The 20,723-nt window shown below is 39.2% G+C and overlaps 2 protein-coding genes across 5 annotated transcripts; both read right to left on the bottom strand.

Annotated features, from left to right (window-relative positions):
- Positions 1-238: 238 nt before the first annotated feature.
- On the bottom strand, positions 239-14,729 carry cpda (carboxypeptidase D, a). Of its 2 annotated transcripts, XM_056756646.1 has the most exons (21): positions 13,986-14,729; positions 13,639-13,886; positions 9,385-9,527; positions 9,050-9,219; positions 8,538-8,917; positions 8,267-8,458; positions 8,013-8,180; positions 7,821-7,930; positions 6,099-6,198; positions 5,846-5,988; positions 5,575-5,744; positions 5,188-5,466; positions 4,816-5,011; positions 4,598-4,733; positions 4,374-4,520; positions 4,185-4,283; positions 4,026-4,090; positions 3,522-3,653; positions 3,257-3,442; positions 2,630-2,732; positions 239-2,368 (listed from the first exon to the last, which is right to left on the bottom strand). In XM_056756646.1, the coding sequence occupies exons 1-21, from the start codon at positions 14,624-14,626 to the stop codon at positions 2,142-2,144; spliced, it is 4,035 nt and encodes a 1,344-aa protein (XP_056612624.1). In that variant the 5' UTR covers positions 14,627-14,729; the 3' UTR covers positions 239-2,141. The 2 variants fall into 2 exon arrangements, with proteins under 2 accessions (XP_056612624.1, XP_056612625.1); XM_056756647.1 differs by lacking the exons at positions 13,639-13,886; positions 13,986-14,729 and adding an exon at positions 11,924-13,620.
- A 781-nt stretch (positions 14,730-15,510) lies between these two features.
- ywhae1 (tyrosine 3-monooxygenase/tryptophan 5-monooxygenase activation protein, epsilon polypeptide 1) lies at positions 15,511-20,170 on the bottom strand. Of its 3 annotated transcripts, XM_056757234.1 has the most exons (7): positions 19,953-20,170; positions 18,398-18,597; positions 18,209-18,315; positions 17,889-18,095; positions 17,456-17,592; positions 16,932-16,971; positions 15,511-16,331 (listed from the first exon to the last, which is right to left on the bottom strand). In XM_056757234.1, exons 1-6 carry the CDS (start codon positions 20,014-20,016, stop codon positions 16,964-16,966), a joined length of 723 nt encoding a protein of 240 aa, XP_056613212.1. In that variant the 5' UTR covers positions 20,017-20,170; the 3' UTR covers positions 15,511-16,331; positions 16,932-16,963. The 3 variants fall into 3 exon arrangements, with proteins under 3 accessions (XP_056613212.1, XP_056613210.1, XP_056613211.1); XM_056757232.1 differs by lacking the exon at positions 16,932-16,971 and having other exon boundaries at positions 17,447-17,592; XM_056757233.1 differs by lacking the exon at positions 16,932-16,971 and having other exon boundaries at positions 19,953-20,168.
- Between the last annotated feature and the right edge of the window lie 553 nt (positions 20,171-20,723).

The raw sequence follows: 20,723 nt of genomic DNA, 5'->3' as shown, positions 1-20,723 counted from the left end.
TGGGGTATTTTTTTGGTTGCAATTTTGCCACCAGAAATATAAATTGTCCATACACATAGCCAACGTAATTTTGAACATGGCCTATATTCCTTTAAAATGATAGGGTCACTTACTCATTCCTTATTACTTTAAACCTACAGAATAACACAAATGTAACTAGGGGACTAAGCCAATCCTAGATAAACCAATACTATTCCATCGATTTGTAAAAATGCAGGGAAAAGTCAACAATAAAATGTGCATCAAATATTCAGAACAAATTTTATTTACATCTCATTGCATTAGACACCATTCATTTCAGAAAACAAACTGGACAATTTGCACCGTTCTTTCACTCGACAGAAATTGCACTTGTGTAATTTACATTTAGTTGGCAACAATTCAATATCTACAATCGTTGTTGTATAAAAGAAAAAAATAGACATCAGCACAGACATAGAAAAGTCAGACATATTTGTTCAAACACACCCTGTAATTTACATTCAAGCATGATAACCAACATCAAGCAAATCAAATTCAGATTTAGTTGGTAACGGGTTTTTTAACTAATCAGATTATAAAGCTTATTCTCCCAATTATCATCATTTGACATGTAGAAGTGATTAATCCGGCAAAAAATAACGTGAATGATTAAAATGTGTTTAAGTTTTGATATGCGTGTAATGATGTGTTTGTTGCTTTTCTCCTTTTAAAGCATTTAGTATTTTACAATATTCTGAAATAGCATGAGCTGATTAAGGACTGAACGCTTGTCCTCTTCTCCGTCCCATCTTCTTAAAGATAAATGTAGAGCTGTTCAGCAATGACGTGAGAATCTGCCAGCACATAGCAAGCAGAAATCAAAATGTGTTCTACGGGTTCAGATCATCCAGCAACAACACACTGTGTTAATATGTGACACTCATTTAGCTGTGCAGAAACTTACTGTGGTGCTTAAACACACCTGGTCACTCTTACATATACACAAAACCAGGACACAAATAAGGGAATGGCATGTTCACAAAAGATTACTGGTGTTTCAAACAAGTTTTATGAGAAATCAGATATAGAGCACACTTTCCACCTCCACTGACACTCAAACACACACCATATGGCAACATGCTTCTACTTGCTAAATTGCAAATAAAATTTATGAATGTCAACCACATAAATTTGTTTTATGATCCATTTGATTTTCAAATGTTTGCTAAGCCTTAGAATCAGTGAGCAAACTAAACCTGATATTGGACAGACTTAAAACTAAAAATAAATACATTCTTAAAAATGCATGAAACAGGGGCCACAAGAGTGCACTTTCAACACAAACAAATTGAAAAACACACTCTAACATCTGTCTATGACTATCATGTCCCTGGTATGGGGTAATCATTCTTTATGCTTCACCATGTCCCTAAATGTCAAAATAACAGAGCAGAAACAGCAAGGCAGTGAATGTGCTTGTCTGCACATTTTATGTGACCAATATGCAGCTGCATAAATAGAAAACATAATGAGATTGCTTAACTTTACATCTTATCTAAAAGCGCTACATCTGAAACACTGCTAACACCCTGTGCAAACTGAATATCTCAGACTGAGACATGCATAACGAATGCATACTGTAATTGAACAAAATACCATAAATTCATAAACAACAGCATAATGTGAAATGTTAGGGATCATTCAAACATCAGTCTACATCCTTTTTCACAAAATAAAATGAAGCCTATGAGTAAACCAGAATTCAAGATAGATCGCTTCCTGATGTCAACTTGAAGTGAGCAAAAAACAAATTTATATTATAAAATTCTCATCCTTACATTACAACCACCACACAACCTCTAACCTAACAAGGCACAGTGTTTCATAATCCTGTAGAGATTTATGCATTGATGGACTCTAGCTGTTCAATTTCCATTTAAAGGGTACAGGACCACTGTAACAAAAACCCAGATAAACAAGCAGTCCGGTCGAGAGCATGTTGTAAGGGGGTAAGTTGCATGCACTACGGTGCAAAATCCCTCTAGGCCCTAGGGCATTAAAGTGCATCCCGTGGTGGTTGTCAACCGTTTGGATGATTATACTGCTGGTCATTAAGAAGAGCAACCTCTACAGGCCCAAAGAGCAGTAGAGAGACTCAGGGGAGAGGAGAAAGCAAGCTATCAAAGTTTGTTTGTGTATAGTGTATCCTCATCACTTTCACTCTCATCCTGAAATTCGTTGCTCAAAAGAGACTTTTTGGACCCCATAGATGTGAGACGAATCTCATCCTCATAGTCATCACGGTGCTGCCTTAGCCGATGGAATCCGTCCTTTTGTCGGTTTGACTTGGCTGAGCAGACGCACCAGATGATGCAAGCTGTGATGACCAGAGCCGTCATTGCCGCAGCTGAGGATCACATAATAATAAACATCAGCCATAACAAATGAGTAAATTTAAGCTAAAGTGTCTGGCTACCTTGTTGTGCAGAGAAAACAGTGATTTTTTGGCCAATTATTGTTTTTGGGGTTTTGTTTGCTTGTTGAAAATGGCAAATATAATCAACTCGAATCACTTTAGCACCGATAGAATTGTACATTTTAGTCAACTTAGCATCAGGAATGTTAACATTTGACAGAATTAAAACCTTAAGCAAGTTGATCTACCTACCTGCACTTGCCACAACTAATTCTCTTGGCAGGCCAAATATATTGTTCTCCATGTCAAACTCAATAATAATGGTACTTGCTGCTTCAAACTGCGACACAGACACCTGAAAAGACCAACATTAATTGTGAAAAAAAACTACGCATTAGCAATAATACATTTCTATATACAGCTTCTGAAAAACATTTAGAGACCATGACCATTTCTAGATATATCATGGCCATTCCAGTCCAACATCTGTTGAATGTCACTCCTCCTGAGGTTTGATTTTGTTGAAAAAGTCATCCAAGAGCAATACGACAAGGCAGTGGAAAATTGATAAAAAAAATTGTATACTTTTCCTAAACACACGCAAAAATATTACTGCTGTATTGCTTTAAAGTGAACATGAACTTGTTTTCTTTGCAGTATTTGACATCGGAAAAATAGAGAATATTTTCAGTTAGTAACAGGTTAAACTGTTCCTACAGTTTCCATTTTCTACAAAAAAATAATGTTAGTTGTTCACAAAATGAAACGAAAAAGATAATATGATCCAAACACATACCAATAAATAGTTAATTCAGACTGAAAATAATTGTTAAATGATCTCTAAATGTTTTTTTCTCAGCTGTATAGATATATACTCACCTTCTGTGACTGTTGCTGGTAGCCGTCAGCTACCGCTTCAATGTTGTGTAAACCTGGAGCAAGAAGGGCATGGAAGAACCCTCCCTCACTGGTAAAGACTCGCACACCACCATTCAACACTATCATAGCGCCCGCGATGGGCTTACCGTTCCTATCCTTGACCACTCCACGAACTCCTTTATGCACCTATAAGAAAAAAATCAGCCTTAGTATAGAAAAGCCAAGTTGTAGTGGAACAGCAAAGCAGACCAGAAAGCACACTGACCTCTACCAGCATTCTCAGCAGTGACTTCCTGTTCTCAGTCCAAACCTTGGGCAGCATTTCAGCTGAAGGGAACAGGCAGCAGCTGGTGTAGACAGTGATTTCAGGACAGTGACCAAAGTCTACGCTGAAGTCCTGATACACGGAGAAAGAGCAGAGAAAGGGATGTAAGACAGCAAAAATTAACTACCAGGGTAGAACAGCAAAATGCTTCATGTGTGTTTTGTTGACAACAAAGAGATAGAAAATGAAAGTCTGTCACAATTGACTTGCAAAAGAAGATATTTTAATGAATGTTGGTAGCCAAACAACGGCAATGTCCATTCACTTCTATTGGTTTTGTTTCCAAGTCTGTACAATAAAAGTAGATGAGTACCGTAGTTGTTCGGCTAACAACATTCTTCAAAATATATTCTTTTGTGTTCTGCAGGAGTAAGCAGGTCATAGAAGGTGAGTCAATAAAAACAGATTTTCATCTTTGGGTGAACTGTCCCTTTAAATGTCTACCTTCATGCTGCCCATGTGACTTCGCCACTCTGCTGCTCTTAATACACCATCAGGGATAATGCCCACTGGGAGAGTTGAGAAACAAAAGATACTTATTTCTCTTAACCAAATAGAACATGTTATTGTATCTGAAGTATGAACAAAAGGTAGTGAGCATACTTTGGCCGGTGTTTGAACACCCAGTATTGCTCAAGTGCATTGTGGGATGATGGCTGGCATACACTGTAGCCAAATATCTCAAAGTATCTTCATTTTCAACTGAAAGAAGCAGGGAACCAAAGCAAATTAGGTCACTAATGCAAAAATGATGTGCATTATATCCAACATCAAGCATGGGCCAAAACATACCAGGTTGCACTGGTTTGTCATATGGGTATGTGACCAATAGAGAGCCTCCATCTAGAGCCACAGAGAGAGTAAAGCCCCTTTCTTGTATAAGATCCATCAAAGCTCTTGTCTCCGGCTGAAGCTCTCCAGCACGCTGAGATGCATTACCTGCAGAACATGACACAAAGGGTCAGTCCATTACTGTCTGACATGCCAGGTGGAGTGTTACTTGAATGTGCTCTCACCAAAGAAATCATTGTCGAGGTCTTTGCCGTGGGCGTTGGTCATGCCAGCAGTGGAGTTGCATTCGTTTTCTTTTGCCATCTCACGCCCATCTGGGTTGATGCTCGGCAGGATAACAATTCTGGTCTCATTGATCAGCTAAATAGAGGAAGAGAGAGACCTTAGAAAGACCAGAGGAATGTTAAACTTTGAAAAAGAAGACAATAGACGAAAATCTTACTCTGGTGATGGCAGCGTTCTTTCCGTAGTTGATGCATAGACTTGCGGCAAACTCTAGAAGCATATCTGTGCCCGCTGGGGCATTGCCATGAATGCCCGCCACAAAGCGAATCTTTGGTTTAGATGGTTCTTGGACCTTAGGGTTGTTTGAGATCTCCAGAGCCCATATAGTTCGAAACTCCACACTCTGACCAAGACTTGAAAAGAATATTCAAAAATATTTCTAAGATGCTAAGGTTAAACAAAGCATAGGCTAAAACCAGCAGTCCCTGGAGATGTTCCCTATGCTCTTGACTTCTTAGAAATAGTCAAAAATACCTCAAGTTATTCACTATAGACTTCCAAGAAAACATGATGTAACAAGGTGCTGTACCTGTGAAGTGAGGTAATCTCTGGGAAGTTCAGGGTGAGGCCCCGCAGGTACTCAGAAACCTCGATGTATCGCCGGTAGCGGAAGCTGCTCTGGGTGGGAGTGTTCTTGATCAGCTCATCCAGACCGGATTCTCCTGACAGCTGCTTTATGAGACTTTTAAACTCCTTCACGTTGGGGTCCTGAACCGGCGAAGGGTTTTCTGTCATCCGGGTCAGTGTGAAGTTAACAATCTCTACCCCATTTTTAGGCACAGTGGCGTAAGTGCTAACTGAGACGTAGCTGGAAATATTAAATGATAAGAGTGACTTTATGAGTGACAATTTCAATGGGATGCACAAAATTAATTCAAATTAATTTGGAAACGGAAACTACAGGAAGTACTCTTACCCTTGGGCAGATGCAGTCAAGCGGTATGTTTTTGGAACTAGCAAGCGCCAGTAGTCCCCTGCAACGTTAGTTGTCACAGGGTGATCAATCGTATCCACGGTGATGGTCGCATTGGGGATGCCAGACCCATCCTTGCTGTCAATCACCATCCCCTTAAATCCTCTGTGGACCTGCACGTCCAGAAAAAAGTTATTCGGCGAGTTGCAAGATATAAGTAAAAGAAGACAGGCAAAGACAGGGAGACAAAGACAGACTGTCAATCAAAGCTGACCTGATGCATGAACTGCAGAAGCGATCTCCGGTTTTCATTCCAGTACTTTGGCAGCTCCGCTGCTAGTGGATACTTGTAACAGCCCAATTCGATCGTCACCTCAAAGCAGTTAGTATTGATGTAGTTCCAGTCCTGCATACCCCCTGAAGAGATAGCAGACAGTGCACCGCTGTAGCTTACATTCTCAGACCCCTTTACATTTTATAAACCTTATTGGTCTCAAAATATTAGCGTCCAATTATATGATTCTTACCGTGGATGCTGTACCATGCAGCCCCATTGGTGATACCATCTGAAAAAAACTCTGGATCTATTTTTGGACAAGGGTGACCGTTATGCATTTGACTGTTTTCCTGAAAAAAACAAATCAAAACATTTTAGACTTAGGCTATTGGTTTTGCTAATTTTTTTTTTTTTTATACTTTAACTCATTCGCCGCCAGCCTCTTTAAAAAAAGTTGGCAGCCTACGCCAGCGTTTTTTAACATTTTCACCCAAATTTAATGGCTCACAGTTAATTTTCTGTAAAGTATATATGGACAAACAATATGTCAAATGAAAGAACATTTATATGCCTTTGTGGCAGAGGTCCGGACAATAGTTTTTCAAATAAATCATATTTAATCAATTGAGCCCAGTCGAATATGTATATAAAAAAAGTGAACATGTAACGTTTTATCAGGCCATTTATTTTATATTCAGATACCAACAATTTGTAGGCACTCGTGCTAAAGCGAAGTCCTAGTGGCCTATTTTAATAAAACTACTGACAACTTAATGTCACAACTGAAAATAATTTATCATGAGCAGAAGTACTTACAAAGTTACTAAGAAGTAGCATTTTCATGCCATTCATACTTGAACTGGTTCTTAATAATCCCAGATTGAAACATGATTCATTATGAGATGCTCTTAACGTGCTAATTATTAATGCTATTGATATTATTTATATCATTAATGCTTAATGTAGATACAAGAGGTTAGGGTTTATAATGCAACAAACCTATATAGCAAACAGTAAACTGACTGACAGCCTAAAATACTTCATTACTGCTGCATTTCGTTTACTTAAGCCTAACAGTAAAAGCGTCCATTAATTTACCTGATATTGGTGTCTGCAGGTCTTTAAATGCGACGCATCTTTTGCGGGAGAAGCAGCATTTACGGAGCAGAAAGGGTTCAAATGAAATGCGTTTGGCACTATATAAAGATATTAAAGATATCGGCCAAATATAGTCAACATACATTTCCTGAGTGCGCATGATGTGTACAGCTCATTTATGTAGACGCGCTGCTCAATTTAAACTACAAAAATACTCTGATGATTTAAATGGTTCATTATGTCCCGCACTCCGAACGGAAAGAAGCCAAGCTGGGCGAAAACCTGTCATCCAGTGGTGACTGGACTGTTGCTGCTTGTCAGGGGCAGGGTGTGCGTCTTTTCTTTACTTGGCCATTTTCACCACCCTGGGAGCGTTTTAAAACGGAAATATTTTTATCTGCTTGCTTTTCCGGTGTTTGACACGAAATATCGTCGGACAATTGTCGGACAGAAACCGTATTCTTCTATCTTCATTTGTTCGTTTTTTATCACTCCGTATATGAGGGCAGGTTTCTTAAAAAATGCATCACTTTGATTAAACAGCTGAGATAATTAACGTTTTTTGTTAAAGATTCCGCCCAGATTCCAATCATTAAAAACCTCTAAAACATATACGTTCTAGGTTCTGTAATTTTTCCCAGTGGTGTGTAATAGCGCCACCTGCTGTACAACAGTACAAACACTGATTGCCGTAAAAACTCATCTTTGGCAGGGAAGCGTTTTTTTTTAAATGACGAGATAACTCATCAATGGCGGTGAAAGAGTTAAGGTGCAATCAAATGGAAAGCCATCTTCACCCTTTAAAGTACATAAGCGCTATACTTGTATGTCCATTATATACACAGCAAATATAATCAGAGACTGCAATATACACCTGAGAGTACGCCAGAGCCAACATCTTAAATACATCATCATCTGATGACCTGCTGTAGCCAATAACATCCTCTAGATTATCATCATATGGATAATTCACCACCAAGGAGCCTAACAGACAGAAAGAAAGAGAGTGAAATATTATCTGTGCATGCTCGGAAACAAACAAAAGCCTATCCCTAAAAGGAATTACCTCCATGAAGGTTGGCAGACAGCACAAATGGGTAGCTCTTCACCCAGTTCATGACTGCAATGGTCTCTGGCTGTCTGGGATCCGTGATGAAATTGAAGCGATCAGGAAAGTTTCGGTTCAGGTCGAAATTGTTACTGTTGTTACGGCCCTGGATGCCACTGACATCTCCTGCACAAACATTTTTATGACAGATTTAAAAGCTGCGCTTCTTCAAGCTGTGTGTGAACGCGGCTGAAGATTTTGCAAACCCTTACCTTCCTGAGACACATCGTATCCGTCCGGGTTCATAGAAGGCATGATGTGTATTCGTGTCGAGTCCACAAGCTGGGTGACCTCAGGGTCACTGCCGTAGTTTCGGCAGAGGTACTCGATTAGATTGAGTAGCAGTTCTCGGCCAACCACCTCATTGCCGTGCATGTTGCCAATGTATTTAAATTCTGGTTCTCCTAGAATGGCAAAATGGGATATCATATGACTGTTTGCTTGACCTTTAATACATTATAAATTAAACCATGCACAATGTACCTAACTCATGGACACCAGGGTTATCAGAGATCTCCATGACCCACAGGAGACGCCCCTGCACGGACTTGCCAATGGAGTAAAGGCGTGTGATGGAGCTGTATTCAGAACTGAACTTCTGAAGGAACAGCTCCATGTCATTGTTGTGGTGATGGCGGAAGTCCTGGGGCTGAATCGCGAGGTTGGAGCTCTGCTCTTTCTCCACTGAAACCTCACCAGGGCTGCTGGTGTCTGCACTGGAGCTGTTGGCTGAGGTGGCAGTGGGGGAGTCTGAGATTGAAGGGGTGGTGGGATTCACTTCAGTTTCGGAAACAAGGGTGAGGTTTAGTTCGGTGGTTTTGCCTTCTTTCACCTCCACACCAACCACAGACATGGGTATGTAGCTTTAAAAAACAAAAACAAAATTTTGACGCGTCAATTGAAAGGAAGTTGATTCCTAAATTGAAAATTGAGAACATCCTAGACAGATACTTTATTTCTAATAAATATTCATACTAAATTTACTTCATACTAACCCCGGGGCTACAGCTGTGATGTTGTAGGTGCCAGGTAGCAGCAGGCGGTAGTAGTCACCAAAGCGTGCGGTGCTCACATTGTGATTAATGCCTGCAACCATTATCACTGCATCTGAAAGAGGGGCTCCATTCCTGGCTGCTATGACATTGCCACGTACTCCGATGTGAATCTTCACACACACACAAACACACACACACACACATTAGAAATTCAAACAACATGCAAGCACACCAACATTCCTGCATGGCTTCTTAATATCAAAGCATGCGTGTCATTACTTGCACATCAGGTTACTGATGAACCATTAGTGCCGTTGCAAATAAACTTTTGGTACCTTTTCCATGTAGGCCAGCAGAGACTCCCGATTGTTGTCCCATTCAGTTCTTAGCTGAGATGAGGGTGGGTATTTGCAGCAGCTAAGCTCCATAGTGATTTCAAAACAGTTGCCCTTCAGGTAATTGTAATCCTGCATTCCTCCTGTGTGGAAATAAAGGACAAACTATGTATCCAAGGTGTGGGGTGCGATGGCATGGTGGGGTTGTCACTCTTCAAATAATCAAGTCTGTAAACATTAAACGACTCATAACACTCTTTAGAAAGGCGTGACATCTACCACTTGTGCTAAACTAACATACTTCACGTCCCTTCAAAAAAGCACCAACCCATTTTAAGATTGATTCCATTCGAAAAACGCTGACATGTATGGGATAGGGCACACAATGACCACCATGTGTGTTTAAGAAGAACAGAAGGGCAGTTCTTACAGGAAGTATGCTGCCACCACCCAAGCGACAACACTCCCTCAAAAACTCCCTTCTGAACAGGTTACCATAGCTATGGGTGCTAGAATCTCTTAAAGCACTTACACCGTGTTTACAACAGACAGGCTTGGCGTGATATGAAAACCTGTTTGTTCTTAAAGGGGTCATATGGCGCCAACACATGTTTTTCTGTGTTTTGGTGTGTTTTGTATTAGACATGTAAAATTGCAAAAATTAAAGTGTCGGAACAACACATGCATTCTATCTAAAAGCGAATGCTCACACAGACCTGCTTTAAATCGCTATTGCCTCGTTTCCACTGAGCAGTATGGTTCGGTACTGTACAGTATGGTAAGCTTCGTAACGGGTAACCTTTATCAGGCTTAAGTTTCCACTGACAACAGGTAGGCTTGAAAGTAGCGAGGAAGGTCATTCTCACGCAACAAAGAAATCTGTAAATGACAATGCCTTGTTGTCGTTCCCCCAAAGAGTATAGATACCAATAGGCGCATCTTTTTTGAGAGAAAACAGCGCGGCTGCCATTTTGGGGTGAAAATGCTTGATATGAGCCAAGGCTTTTGTCGTCATGTATTATCATCATTCAGGTTGAATTTCAGCTTTAATGTTTTATTTTTTAAACAAAGCAGCTGATATTGCCATTGACAGAGCAGAAAACATAGTCGCTCTCACCCCAAAGTGGCAGAAACGCAGGGCGCAGGTGTTTTACGAAATTACGAAAGGGTCTCAAAAAAGTGGTATGGTACGGTTTCGCTATTTGGGTACCATTCACAGTGAAAACGGAAAAAAATGTGTACCGTACCACTCAGTGGAAACGAGACATTTGTGTAACCACACCCCCACAAATCCACATCAGTTCGTGGTATGAGTTGACTAAGACCGCCCAAATGTATACATAAGTTAGGTGTGGTTAGCTGTCAGTACAATTGCTTTGAAACCTGATGTTTCAAATATGGTAAGAAGCGTTACATTTCTGCCACACGCTTGCAGTATTTGACCAATCACTACGCACTGGTTAACTAGGAAATCATAGCACACCTCACTTTTCAGAGCGATGAGCTTTGTTAGAAATCCCCGCGTTTCAGAGAGGCGGGGCAAAGAAGATATACAAACATGCACGGTATGCACATGCACCTTAAATCGTGATCTAAAACAATCGATAATATTTGTTTTAGCTGTGTCATATGACTCCTTTAATGGGTTTGTAGCGTCGCAACACGCAGCATCCAATGTGAACAAAAATCTAAATTATAATGGATTCTAATGCGTTTCTAATGTTTTTGGTCGTATCACATCCGATGGTCGCGTCCAGTCTAGACACGGTGTTATATTAACCTTTCAAAAAAACTGTTCCTTTTCGCCTCCAGCCACAAAAATTCTGAAAAGAAAGCTTCCCAGAAATACCTAATTAAGCCTTATATAGTAGCTTGAGTTTACTTTGCCAAAATGCACATGAAATTATGGAAAAGTTCACATTAAAGCCATGGTGTAAAAATAAGTCTACAAATGATGCACAAGCATCACACAGAGTGTGAAGAGATCTGCTGTGAGGTGCCCATCATCTGTAATCTCCCACTTGAGGAGCACATTCAGGACTAAAGCTTTTTTTCCCTCACAGGCAGTATGTGTGTTTAGCTACAAACAGGCCAATAAAATGTGTTTATAAAAATGTCACACCCTTTGGTTGTGAAAGAGAAAACTTTGCTCTTTGCAAAAGTGATATTTGCAGCTACAGAAAATCATGATTATTGCTATTTTTGATCTATTCAGAATAGAGAGGTTTGTATGCAAAGTTTTTTGGCCATCGTTGCAATCCTGATCTAATCTAGCGGAACAAGAAAAGGCTTTAATTTCACGGACATGTTTGAGAAAGTTATGTCTCAATAAATCATAATGCAATACAAACACAATTGGCTTATCGTCTTCTTCTAAATATGAAATTAGATTTTTAAAAACTTCCTTTTAACGGTGGGCCGGCAAATGCACATTCTAAAGCAAAAAGATTGCTTGTTGCTCCCTAACTCTTTGTAAGTCGCTTTGGATAAAAGCGTCTGCTAAATGACTAAATGTAAATGTAAAAAGATAATTTTATACCTTTGCTAACAAGACAGCTGGGTCTTATAATTTAAGGTGAGGGAAGTCATCTTGTCCTATCTCTCTGTGTAGGCTTCCTGTCTGGCATATGTTTAAAGAGGATGTCAGAAGGCTGGTCCTCTGTTTGCCGGCGCACATCCTTGTAACTAGACTTATACGGTTACTCAGAAAACAAACATATTAAGAGCACCCTGGTTAGTTGCAGAAGAAAGATCCTGTTCTAAACCATGCATTAAATCAAATAGCCTTGCTATGTAAGGTTACACTATCTCATTATTATGCGCTAGTGTTATTAAAAGTTAATCATTACTTCATATTTAGGTCACTGAACACTTGGAACAGACAAAATATAGCTGGTCTTTGGTACAAAAACTCAATAGACACAGCTGGTGGTTTAAAGATCATAAAACTGTATTGGAAATTATCTCAGTGACATGATTCCAATCATTCAACAGACTTTGAGGTTGGTAACCCATTCAAACCATTTGTTACAGAAGATTGTTAGGCTTAAAAAAACAAAAATTAATTTGTCACATGCTTAACTCTTTTATGCATTGTATGACTCACCCTCACCAACAAAGATGTCATTTAAATGTTGTTTAGTCACTAAACAACAATTAAAGATTCTTATTTCACTGGGATTGAATGGTTTGTGAAGTAACTGCGCTTTGTAAAGACAATTTAATCATGCGTATATTATGTATTCATTCATGAATTGTATTTGTCCACTCCATTCTTAAAACAGAACAGGCTGGCTCTTAGCTTCCTGAACATTCTCTCCTACGGAGAAAATCTTCTGTTTTTCATTTCCAATCTAAAAGAAAATTTTATAAACCTATAACTGAAAGGCTAATCTAATCTGTCCAAACACACAGAATTAAAATACGGATCGGTCATACAGCAGAGATTGTATCTGTACACTCAGAATCAGTTTCCCGTACCATCAAGAACAAACAAACCGGTATTTTATGGGCGAGAAAGTGTCGAGAATTGTGTCCAAACACAATGAAACGTCATTATTTTACATCCATGAGACTGGTTAAGCAAGTCTTCAGGAACATTATGAAACAAACTTCCTTAGGGCACATTTGGGCACATTATGGATCAGGTTGCTGCAGTTTGACAGTGATGGTTAAAGGTTGTGGAGACTGAGGTCACAATGACTTGTAAGGACAGTAATCAGAGGACCGCAGGGTCTATTGCAGAACAGTACGCTTACAGTCCAGGTTTCAGATTACTTGCTTGAATATTTTCTTCCTAATGAGAACTGCTTGAGCACAATGTAAACATACCCGAAATCCAAACAAATGACTTTTCAGTGTTCCACAATTCTCGGCTTTCCCAACCAACAACGGTTATCATTAAGGTCAACGAAAAAACATTTTTGGCTGAGTGCTGTTTGTTTGTTTATGTAATCCATTATCAACCATCCTATTAGGAAATCTGTTAAGGAATGTTCTGAGTAAAGAAGGATGTGGGCGGAGCCAAACAGAGGCAGCTCCTCTGCAGAACATTTTTTAAGCTGAATACAATCTAACCAGACATAATTTAAGACCACAGTAGACAAGTTAAGCTTATTCACTATGAAAAGTGAAAACAAATGTTTTTTGGCGCTGTGATCAATATTGGCATGATGCTTGTACACAGGGGGTGAAATTCAGATAACAAATTAAGTGGGTAAGCCGAAGAAAGGGGGTTGAGTGTTGCCAACATACCTGACACATCATACCACTTTGCTCCATTAGTAATACCATCCTGGAAGGTCTCGCCCATGCTTTCCTCACATTTTGGCTTTCCCGTTTTCATGACAGGATTATTTTCTGAGTAAACCAGCGCCAAGTATTTAAAGAGAGAATCATCGGGGGACTTGCTGTAGGTGCCTTCAGTTTTATGAGAAGCGGAGTCATCATAGGGATAACTGGCCACCACAGTACCGCCGTGCAAATTCCCAGAAAGTACAAATCTGGAAAGAAGATTAACATCAGACCGCAGAGCAGTTACATATAAACCAACTTTTTAACATTGCATAGAGATCTATTTTCTTCTGTGTGAATGGTCTTACTTGTTCTCCAGTATCCATCTCATGACAGCAGCACCTTCAGGGATGTCTTCTGCTTTCACGTGTATTTCATCAAACTGGTCTGGGAAACTTCTATTGAGGTCAATGTTTTTGGCATTATACCGACCCTCATCTTTGCCCGTACAATCCCCTTCGACAGACTTCTCAAATCCATCAGGGTTCATGCTAGGCATGATATAAATGTCAGTGTTGTTGACGAGCTCAGTGACCCGCTGTTCGTCGCCATATCGCTGCAGCAAATACTCCACCAGGTAGATCAGAACTTGTCGGGAAACGGTCTCGTCTCCGTGCATGTTGCCAACGTATTTGAATTTGGGCTTTCCCGGTACATCATCATTGGGGTCCCTTGTGATTCTCATCACCCATAGCTCCCTGCCTTCCACGGATCTCCCGATGCTGGTCAAATTTGCGATGTTTGAGTATTTCTGAGAGAGACTTTTAAGAAGGGCTGTAAGTTCGTCGTAATTGTAGTATTTATTGTAAGTCTCTAACGTTACGTCCTCCCCTCTATGATCGGCGGAGCGAACTGAGTTGATGGATCTGATTAAAATAAAGAGCAGCAATAAAACCGACAGCGAGTGTTTAAGCGCTATATGAAAGTTGGTTGACCTCTTTCCCGACATGTTTCCGTGGAATCTCTTGACTCACACATGAAATCACTAAATTTATCCACCCTGAGCCAGGTCCTTTCTTCAGCCTGACGTCGGGATATTTTTAGTAGTTACTTCCTGCTAACCCGTCATAAAGGGCGGAGTTTCCATGGCAGCCGGAGAAGTTTCAAAATAAAAGATACTACTATTGTATTTGGGTTTTGTGAGATTGTAAGAGGTGTTCAAATAAAATATACATTTAAAATGTTATTTTGGAAATAACGAGGGTAACGGTGTGACTGTTCCCTTTTATAATGATAGAACCGGATAAACTAAACCTCAAAATGTTTACTTCCAAGATTTTATCAAGAAAAAATATCAATTTGATGAAATCCGCACTAAAATATGACTGATACGTTCTCCATAAATACCAATATCCATTTCTTGCATTTAATAATGACACTTGTGATTATCAAAAAGTCTACCCGTCTTACGTGTCCAATTTCTATTTGGCATATCATATTCACAGATCTTTTTCACTGAAAGGTAATCCTGTAAATGTATCAAAGATGATAAATCTAATACCGACCAACATGTCTACATGCAAGGTAGATGCTTCCCTACACAACAGTTATAAGATGTTATTTCAAATAAAAGGCAAAGTACACACAATGTAGAAAAGAGAAGGAAAACATTTTGAGTGCACAAGAGCAGGTTAAATATTTTACTCGAGGCAGTTTTATTTTAAGTTAATTGTTAATTCCATGCTTTTTCGTTGTAATACAGATTCTAGGTTTGTGGTTCCAGTAAGATATCCAGTAGTACAAACTAGGTTCAAGTTAACAAAGTACAGAAGAAAGTCTATGCATTCTATAGATTGGGGAAAGAAGAAAAATAGACTGGTTCATATACTCATGCAGGCTTAAAATCAATTTTATTAGTGCTTTTTCTTCTTTTTGAGACAGCCAATGGAGACCTGCATTTGTCTTATTTCTAAAAGCAACAAGGCTCCTTCAATTTAATAGAATTGCAGCTATCCACCAATCATCATCAGCCTATGTGAGCAATACAGTATTTTAGCACAAATTACAGTCCAGACCACTACATAACTACTACTTGATGTCAAGCATTTTGCTCCACATGGATATCAAGAAATTTGCTTCAACTTTCTCTGAAAAACTAAATTAACAAAGAGCACTTGTTTAGACTTGCCCTTTTAAATGTTTAATTGTTTTCTTTAAATGCATTTGATAATTGCACTAACACAGAAATATTACAGCTCAAACCACTAATAGTAGACATATCAGTAATAGTAATAAAAGTTAATTTCTGTAATTACATTAAGAAAAACTCAAAATATATCCAGCAACTGATAAAAATGTTGAGAAATAAAGCAAATGAACATAAAAATAAAAAATAAAAAAAATTGTACCAGGACAAAAAAAATACTCCAAGATCTGACTATTCAAAAATCATAATTGAAGGTTGTTTCATAAGTGGTATGTTTTATTTCAATTTAAGGGCTAATAAAACAGAATAATATTAAAAATCAAACAAAGGGAGAGAAAAACTGGAGGCATCAAGCTGTTGAGTGCCACTCATAAGGTTGGGCTTGGTGGCTCCCTTTGTGAGTGGGGTTTAGGGAGGAGGGGAGTGGGGTGGAGTCTCATATTGGCTGTGTTGTCTCATTGGTTTTCATCCTCCACATCTTGCAGCGCCTCTTTATTCTGTTCCTCACCTGTGGACAGAGAAACAATGCCATTGTTATTTGAATGGTACAACAACATGGCTTATTGGAATTGATGTATTCCACATTTTCACAAATCAAATTTACCACCATTGCAAGACCTGTGCATTAGGAGTTGGCAACAAAATATATAGAAAGCAAAACTCAGTAGTGAAGGACTGAACACATGCTGTGAGGAAGATGAAAATAATTTATCAAGTTATCAAGATCTAATTTACAATTAATTTTCAAGCTCCAAAAGTAAAAATAGGCACAAGGCTAATTTGAATGCGGTGTTATGTAGTCACATATATAATTCGATTACTAAACCAACAGACATTTCAGAACATATTTCAGACACCCTTACTGAACTGAACAATTATGGAGAAAATACCATAACTTTCCAAACTGTAATATATTGATACAACACAATCATTCCAATTCGACATTGAGGATTTTGCAGTGATCATGCAGAAACAAGTCTGTTTCACACATGCTGCACATATAGCACTCTGGTGGCTACAAAGAGCGCAACACAAAGCTTACAAACGGGTGAGTGATGATGCAATTTGTGGACAAAGGGCAGGAGCGGGAAAGAGTGGCCTCACTTACAAATAAAGTTTGTGGGCAATTAACATTTTCCTTTAGGAATCTAAATAGTGGGGATGGAAAAAGGCAAGATGGGTTATATTGAACGTCATGAGTTTGGACACATTACAAGATGAGATGAAATGTAGTAGAGAGACAATCCTGTGTGTTTAGGTGTTGTGCACTAGGTCAGTAAGTACTTCTGAAATTTGCAGAGAAAAATACAATTTCAGCCTCCTGTTACAAAATATATATAATTATATTCTTGTTTGAATGTTTCCAGATTTGTGTATTACAACAAATCTAGCGTTATCCTAAAATACGGTTGCATGCTATTTTAAACTTGCATTTGAACTGTTCTATCATAGATACCAAGAGTTGGAAAAGCTATGCATCACAATCACTAAATCGGGACACACTGAAACAATCCCTCTAAAAATAGCTTCGGGATTGCTTTCAAAGAGGTCACCTTTCTATTGCAATGTCTTTCACATAAATGTTTCATGTATTAAATTTAAAAAAAATGCAAAAATCCATACCATCCTTACCATCTCCCTGCATATCTGAAGTCCATAGTGTCAGGTTATCACGTAACAATTGCATGATGAGTGTAGAGTCCTTGTAGCTTTCTTCACTCAATGTGTCCAGTTCAGCAATAGCATCATCAAATGCCGCCTTTGCCAACCTGAGATCAAAGACCAAACACAATTAAATCTAATCTGTTTCAGCCTTCCAGGGAACACACTATAAATCTGAATATGCGAACATTGGTAAAATAAGCACCCAAACATCATTAAAAGCGTTAAACCACTTTTAAATTGAAACGGTTACACTTACTTTTATTCTTCACTGCATTTGTATTTGTACCACAACAGGCTTAAATGTTTATAATAATTTATACAGATTTTCAAAAAGTATATAGAATCTTTTTTTGTATTTATTAAATCAGAATATAAAAAAATGATAAGAAAGTGGACAAACCTGCATGCGCGGTCAGGAGAATTGAGAATTTCATAGTAGAATACAGAGAAGTTTAGAGCAAGACCCAAGCGAATGGGGTGTGTTGGCTGAAGGTCTGTCATCGCAATATCACTAGCAGCTTTGTAAGCAACCAAACTGTTTTCTGCAGCCTCCTTCCTGTCGTTTCCTGTGGCAAACTCGGCGAGATACCTGTGGTAGTCGCCCTTCCTGTAGCATCAAATGGGATAAGTTCTGTTTAAACACTGGGAAATAAAACAGCGACCTCATTGTGCCACAATGGTAATGCAATGGTAGATTCGGTTGAAGAAACTGATACATACATTTTGTAGTAGAAGACCTTGGACTCTCCTGAATTTGCGGCAGGAATTAGGTGCTTGTCCAATACATCAAGGATGTCATTGCAGATTGATTTCAACTCAGTCTCAACCTGTACATGAAAATGTAAAGTTTGAGGGCACAAATAGCAAAAACAATTGTTTTACGTAGAAATAGTTAATCTCGCATCTTACCGTTTGCCTGTATTCCCGGATCATTTTCAATTTGTCCTCTCCGCCTTTATTTTCCTCTTTCTGCTCAATACTACTGATTATCCTCCAGGACGCTCTTCTTGCCCCAATGACATTCTTGTAGGCCACCGAGAGCAGGTTTCTTTCCTCAACCGTTAGTTCAACATCCATCCCAGCCACCTTCTTCATGGAGTCAACCATTTCTGGAAAATTGAGATGAAATCAAATTTAACTGAATGCAATCATGGCCAGAACTGCATCGATATGGCCTGAGATGAGCTCATGCCAAATATGGACGATTGGTCTGTAATTTTGTTAAGATAGAAAGTACAGGGCTCATACCACTCATTGATTTATTCATTCAAGACACACCGATGTCCGTTGTGTATGTACTTTTATAACGAACATACTAGAGAACACGTTATAACTAGAGCTGGTAATTGATTGAATGGGAAACCTAGAATAGGTTTAATAGCCGAGCTTAAAGGGATAGTTCATCCAAAAATTAATATTCTGTCATTTTCTCTCAGGTTGTTTCAAACCCATATAAATGTCTTTGTTCCAGTGAACACAGAAAAAGATATTTGGAAGAATGCAAGCAATTTTCAGTTCTGGGACATCATCCACTACCATACCTTTGTGCTTTTATACATGTATGAAATTACATGAGCGTCAGTAAATGACGACAGAATTTTCATTTTTGGATGAACTATCCCTATAATAGACATTTATTTAGAATATAGACACGGTCAGCTGTGCATGGTTTTATATTAAATCTATAACAAAACATACATGATTTCACACGGATCCCCTTTTTTATTTACTTAATGGTTAAAAATGTAATGAAATATCATGCCAGAGAGCCTAGTCCAAGCAGACACACATTACTCGGTAATGAAATCTCACTGCAACGCTAGTGTCTCTCCGCTTACTAAGCATTAACGTTAGTTCCTTTACCCTACGGATGCTAACGTTAGACCCTTTAAGGGTCTGACTATGTCATTTTTGGGTATCATAGTTCATCGCGCCAATAACACCCAAAAATGCCAAGTAACGTTAGGCAGGTCACTAGGTTTTTAAGACACAGCCGCAATCTTTCGTAACGTGTTGCGGGGGTGAACCCAAAAAAATCAGCGCAACTCTCGAAATAACAATTTCCCACGGTTAATCGGGTCGATTACGATGTTAACTAATATTCGAGGTGTTCTTTGCCTACATGAGGCGTGAAGACCGCAACCACCCCCTCCGCCATGGCTAGCAACAGCTTGCCTCACCCACTAACACGACGCCATTTTGTCTCCTCAAAAAAAACGTCTCCATCTTCATATGCCATTCTACAGTTACCCCAATACCGCCTCGATGAAACAATCGGTCGGTGTGAATATAATAGCAACGTTATTAAAAAGCAAAGGAGGGCCAGGTTGTCATTTAAAGACCGCTCGCTGTTTAAATCGCAAAAGCAGCTGCTAAATAAGCAAGCTAACCTGACCGTCAGTTAGCCTGCCTGGACACTCGCTTTGCAAAATTAACGTTACCGTTACATTTCGATGTCTCTTACCGTCATATCTCTCCGCCTGCTCGGCCAGTTTGGCTTGGTACACCAAATCGTCCCGATCACCCATGATGGAAAAGTGCGCTGCGACCGTGTTTTGCCAGAGATTTGGGAGTAAAGGAGGAGTGTGAGTTAACCGGCAGGCCCCTGCGCGAGCAACAGCTGCGGCTTGAATGGTGTGGAGTAAAGATGGCGTTACACCTTCATCCGGGAACTTTCACAAAGAGCATCTCCTTCCACACTCCCTCTCTCCCCTCACGAATGCTGGATTCTCCAAACCTCGTTATTTCAATCGAGATTTTATACTGTCGCGCTTCTCTGCGCTTTATTGTGGCACAATTTTAGTCTTCGTGTGGGACTGCATTTCGCAAGCTGTCTTAAATATGCAGGATAAAGTACAATAGACACGTTTTAATATGACAAATTATATGAGAACATTAATCTAATTCCACAATTGATGTGTACTTTATCCTTTACCGGAATGTGGGTTGTGCGACTTTTGCAACCTTTTTTTATAACACAAAGTTACACCCAAATAAATCTGTTAGACAAGTCACTGTGTGTTGCAATGCTATGAAATGGTATTTCAGTGTCATTGTATTAACGTTCAATGCATTAAAGGTATAACTACTTGATACCATACTATAATAGTAACAAAGTACTTTTTTGTTACAAGTGTAGTTTTTATAAAGAGCTCCACAGAAAAAATAACTCTGGAAATGCAGCAAGCAACAAACATTGTTATGTAACGGAAGACCCGAGTCTAACAACTATGAA

This window comes from Triplophysa dalaica, chromosome 9, assembly GCF_015846415.1.
Source record: "Triplophysa dalaica isolate WHDGS20190420 chromosome 9, ASM1584641v1, whole genome shotgun sequence".
Taxonomy (NCBI): domain Eukaryota; kingdom Metazoa; phylum Chordata; class Actinopteri; order Cypriniformes; family Nemacheilidae; genus Triplophysa; species Triplophysa dalaica.
Note: the sequence above shows the minus strand (reverse complement) of the source record. Positions and strands in the feature narration are given on the sequence as shown.

What these genes read in the sequence shown, in the direction of transcription:
- cpda (XM_056756646.1), bottom strand. Translation starts at nt 14,626, where the DNA reads ATGTCGGGAAAGAGGTCAACCAACTTTCATATAGCGCTTAAACACTCG. An exon ending in ATCACAGCTGTAGCCCCGGG is followed by an intron (nt 8,918 to 9,049) that starts GTTAGTATGAAG and finishes TGTTTTTTAAAG; the next exon opens with CTACATACCCATGTCTGTGG. An exon ending in CCCTGGTGTCCATGAGTTAG is followed by an intron (nt 8,459 to 8,537) that starts GTACATTGTGCA and finishes TTGCCATTCTAG; the next exon opens with GAGAACCAGAATTTAAATAC.
- ywhae1 (XM_056757232.1), bottom strand. Translation starts at nt 20,016, where the DNA reads ATGGGTGATCGGGACGATTTGGTGTACCAAGCCAAACTGGCCGAGCAG. An exon ending in GCAGGCGGAGAGATATGACG is followed by an intron (nt 18,598 to 19,952) that starts GTAAGAGACATC and finishes TCAATTTTCCAG; the next exon opens with AAATGGTTGACTCCATGAAG. An exon ending in GCAGGGAGATGGTAAGGATG is followed by an intron (nt 16,332 to 17,446) that starts GTATGGATTTTT and finishes CTCTGTCCACAG; the next exon opens with GTGAGGAACAGAATAAAGAG.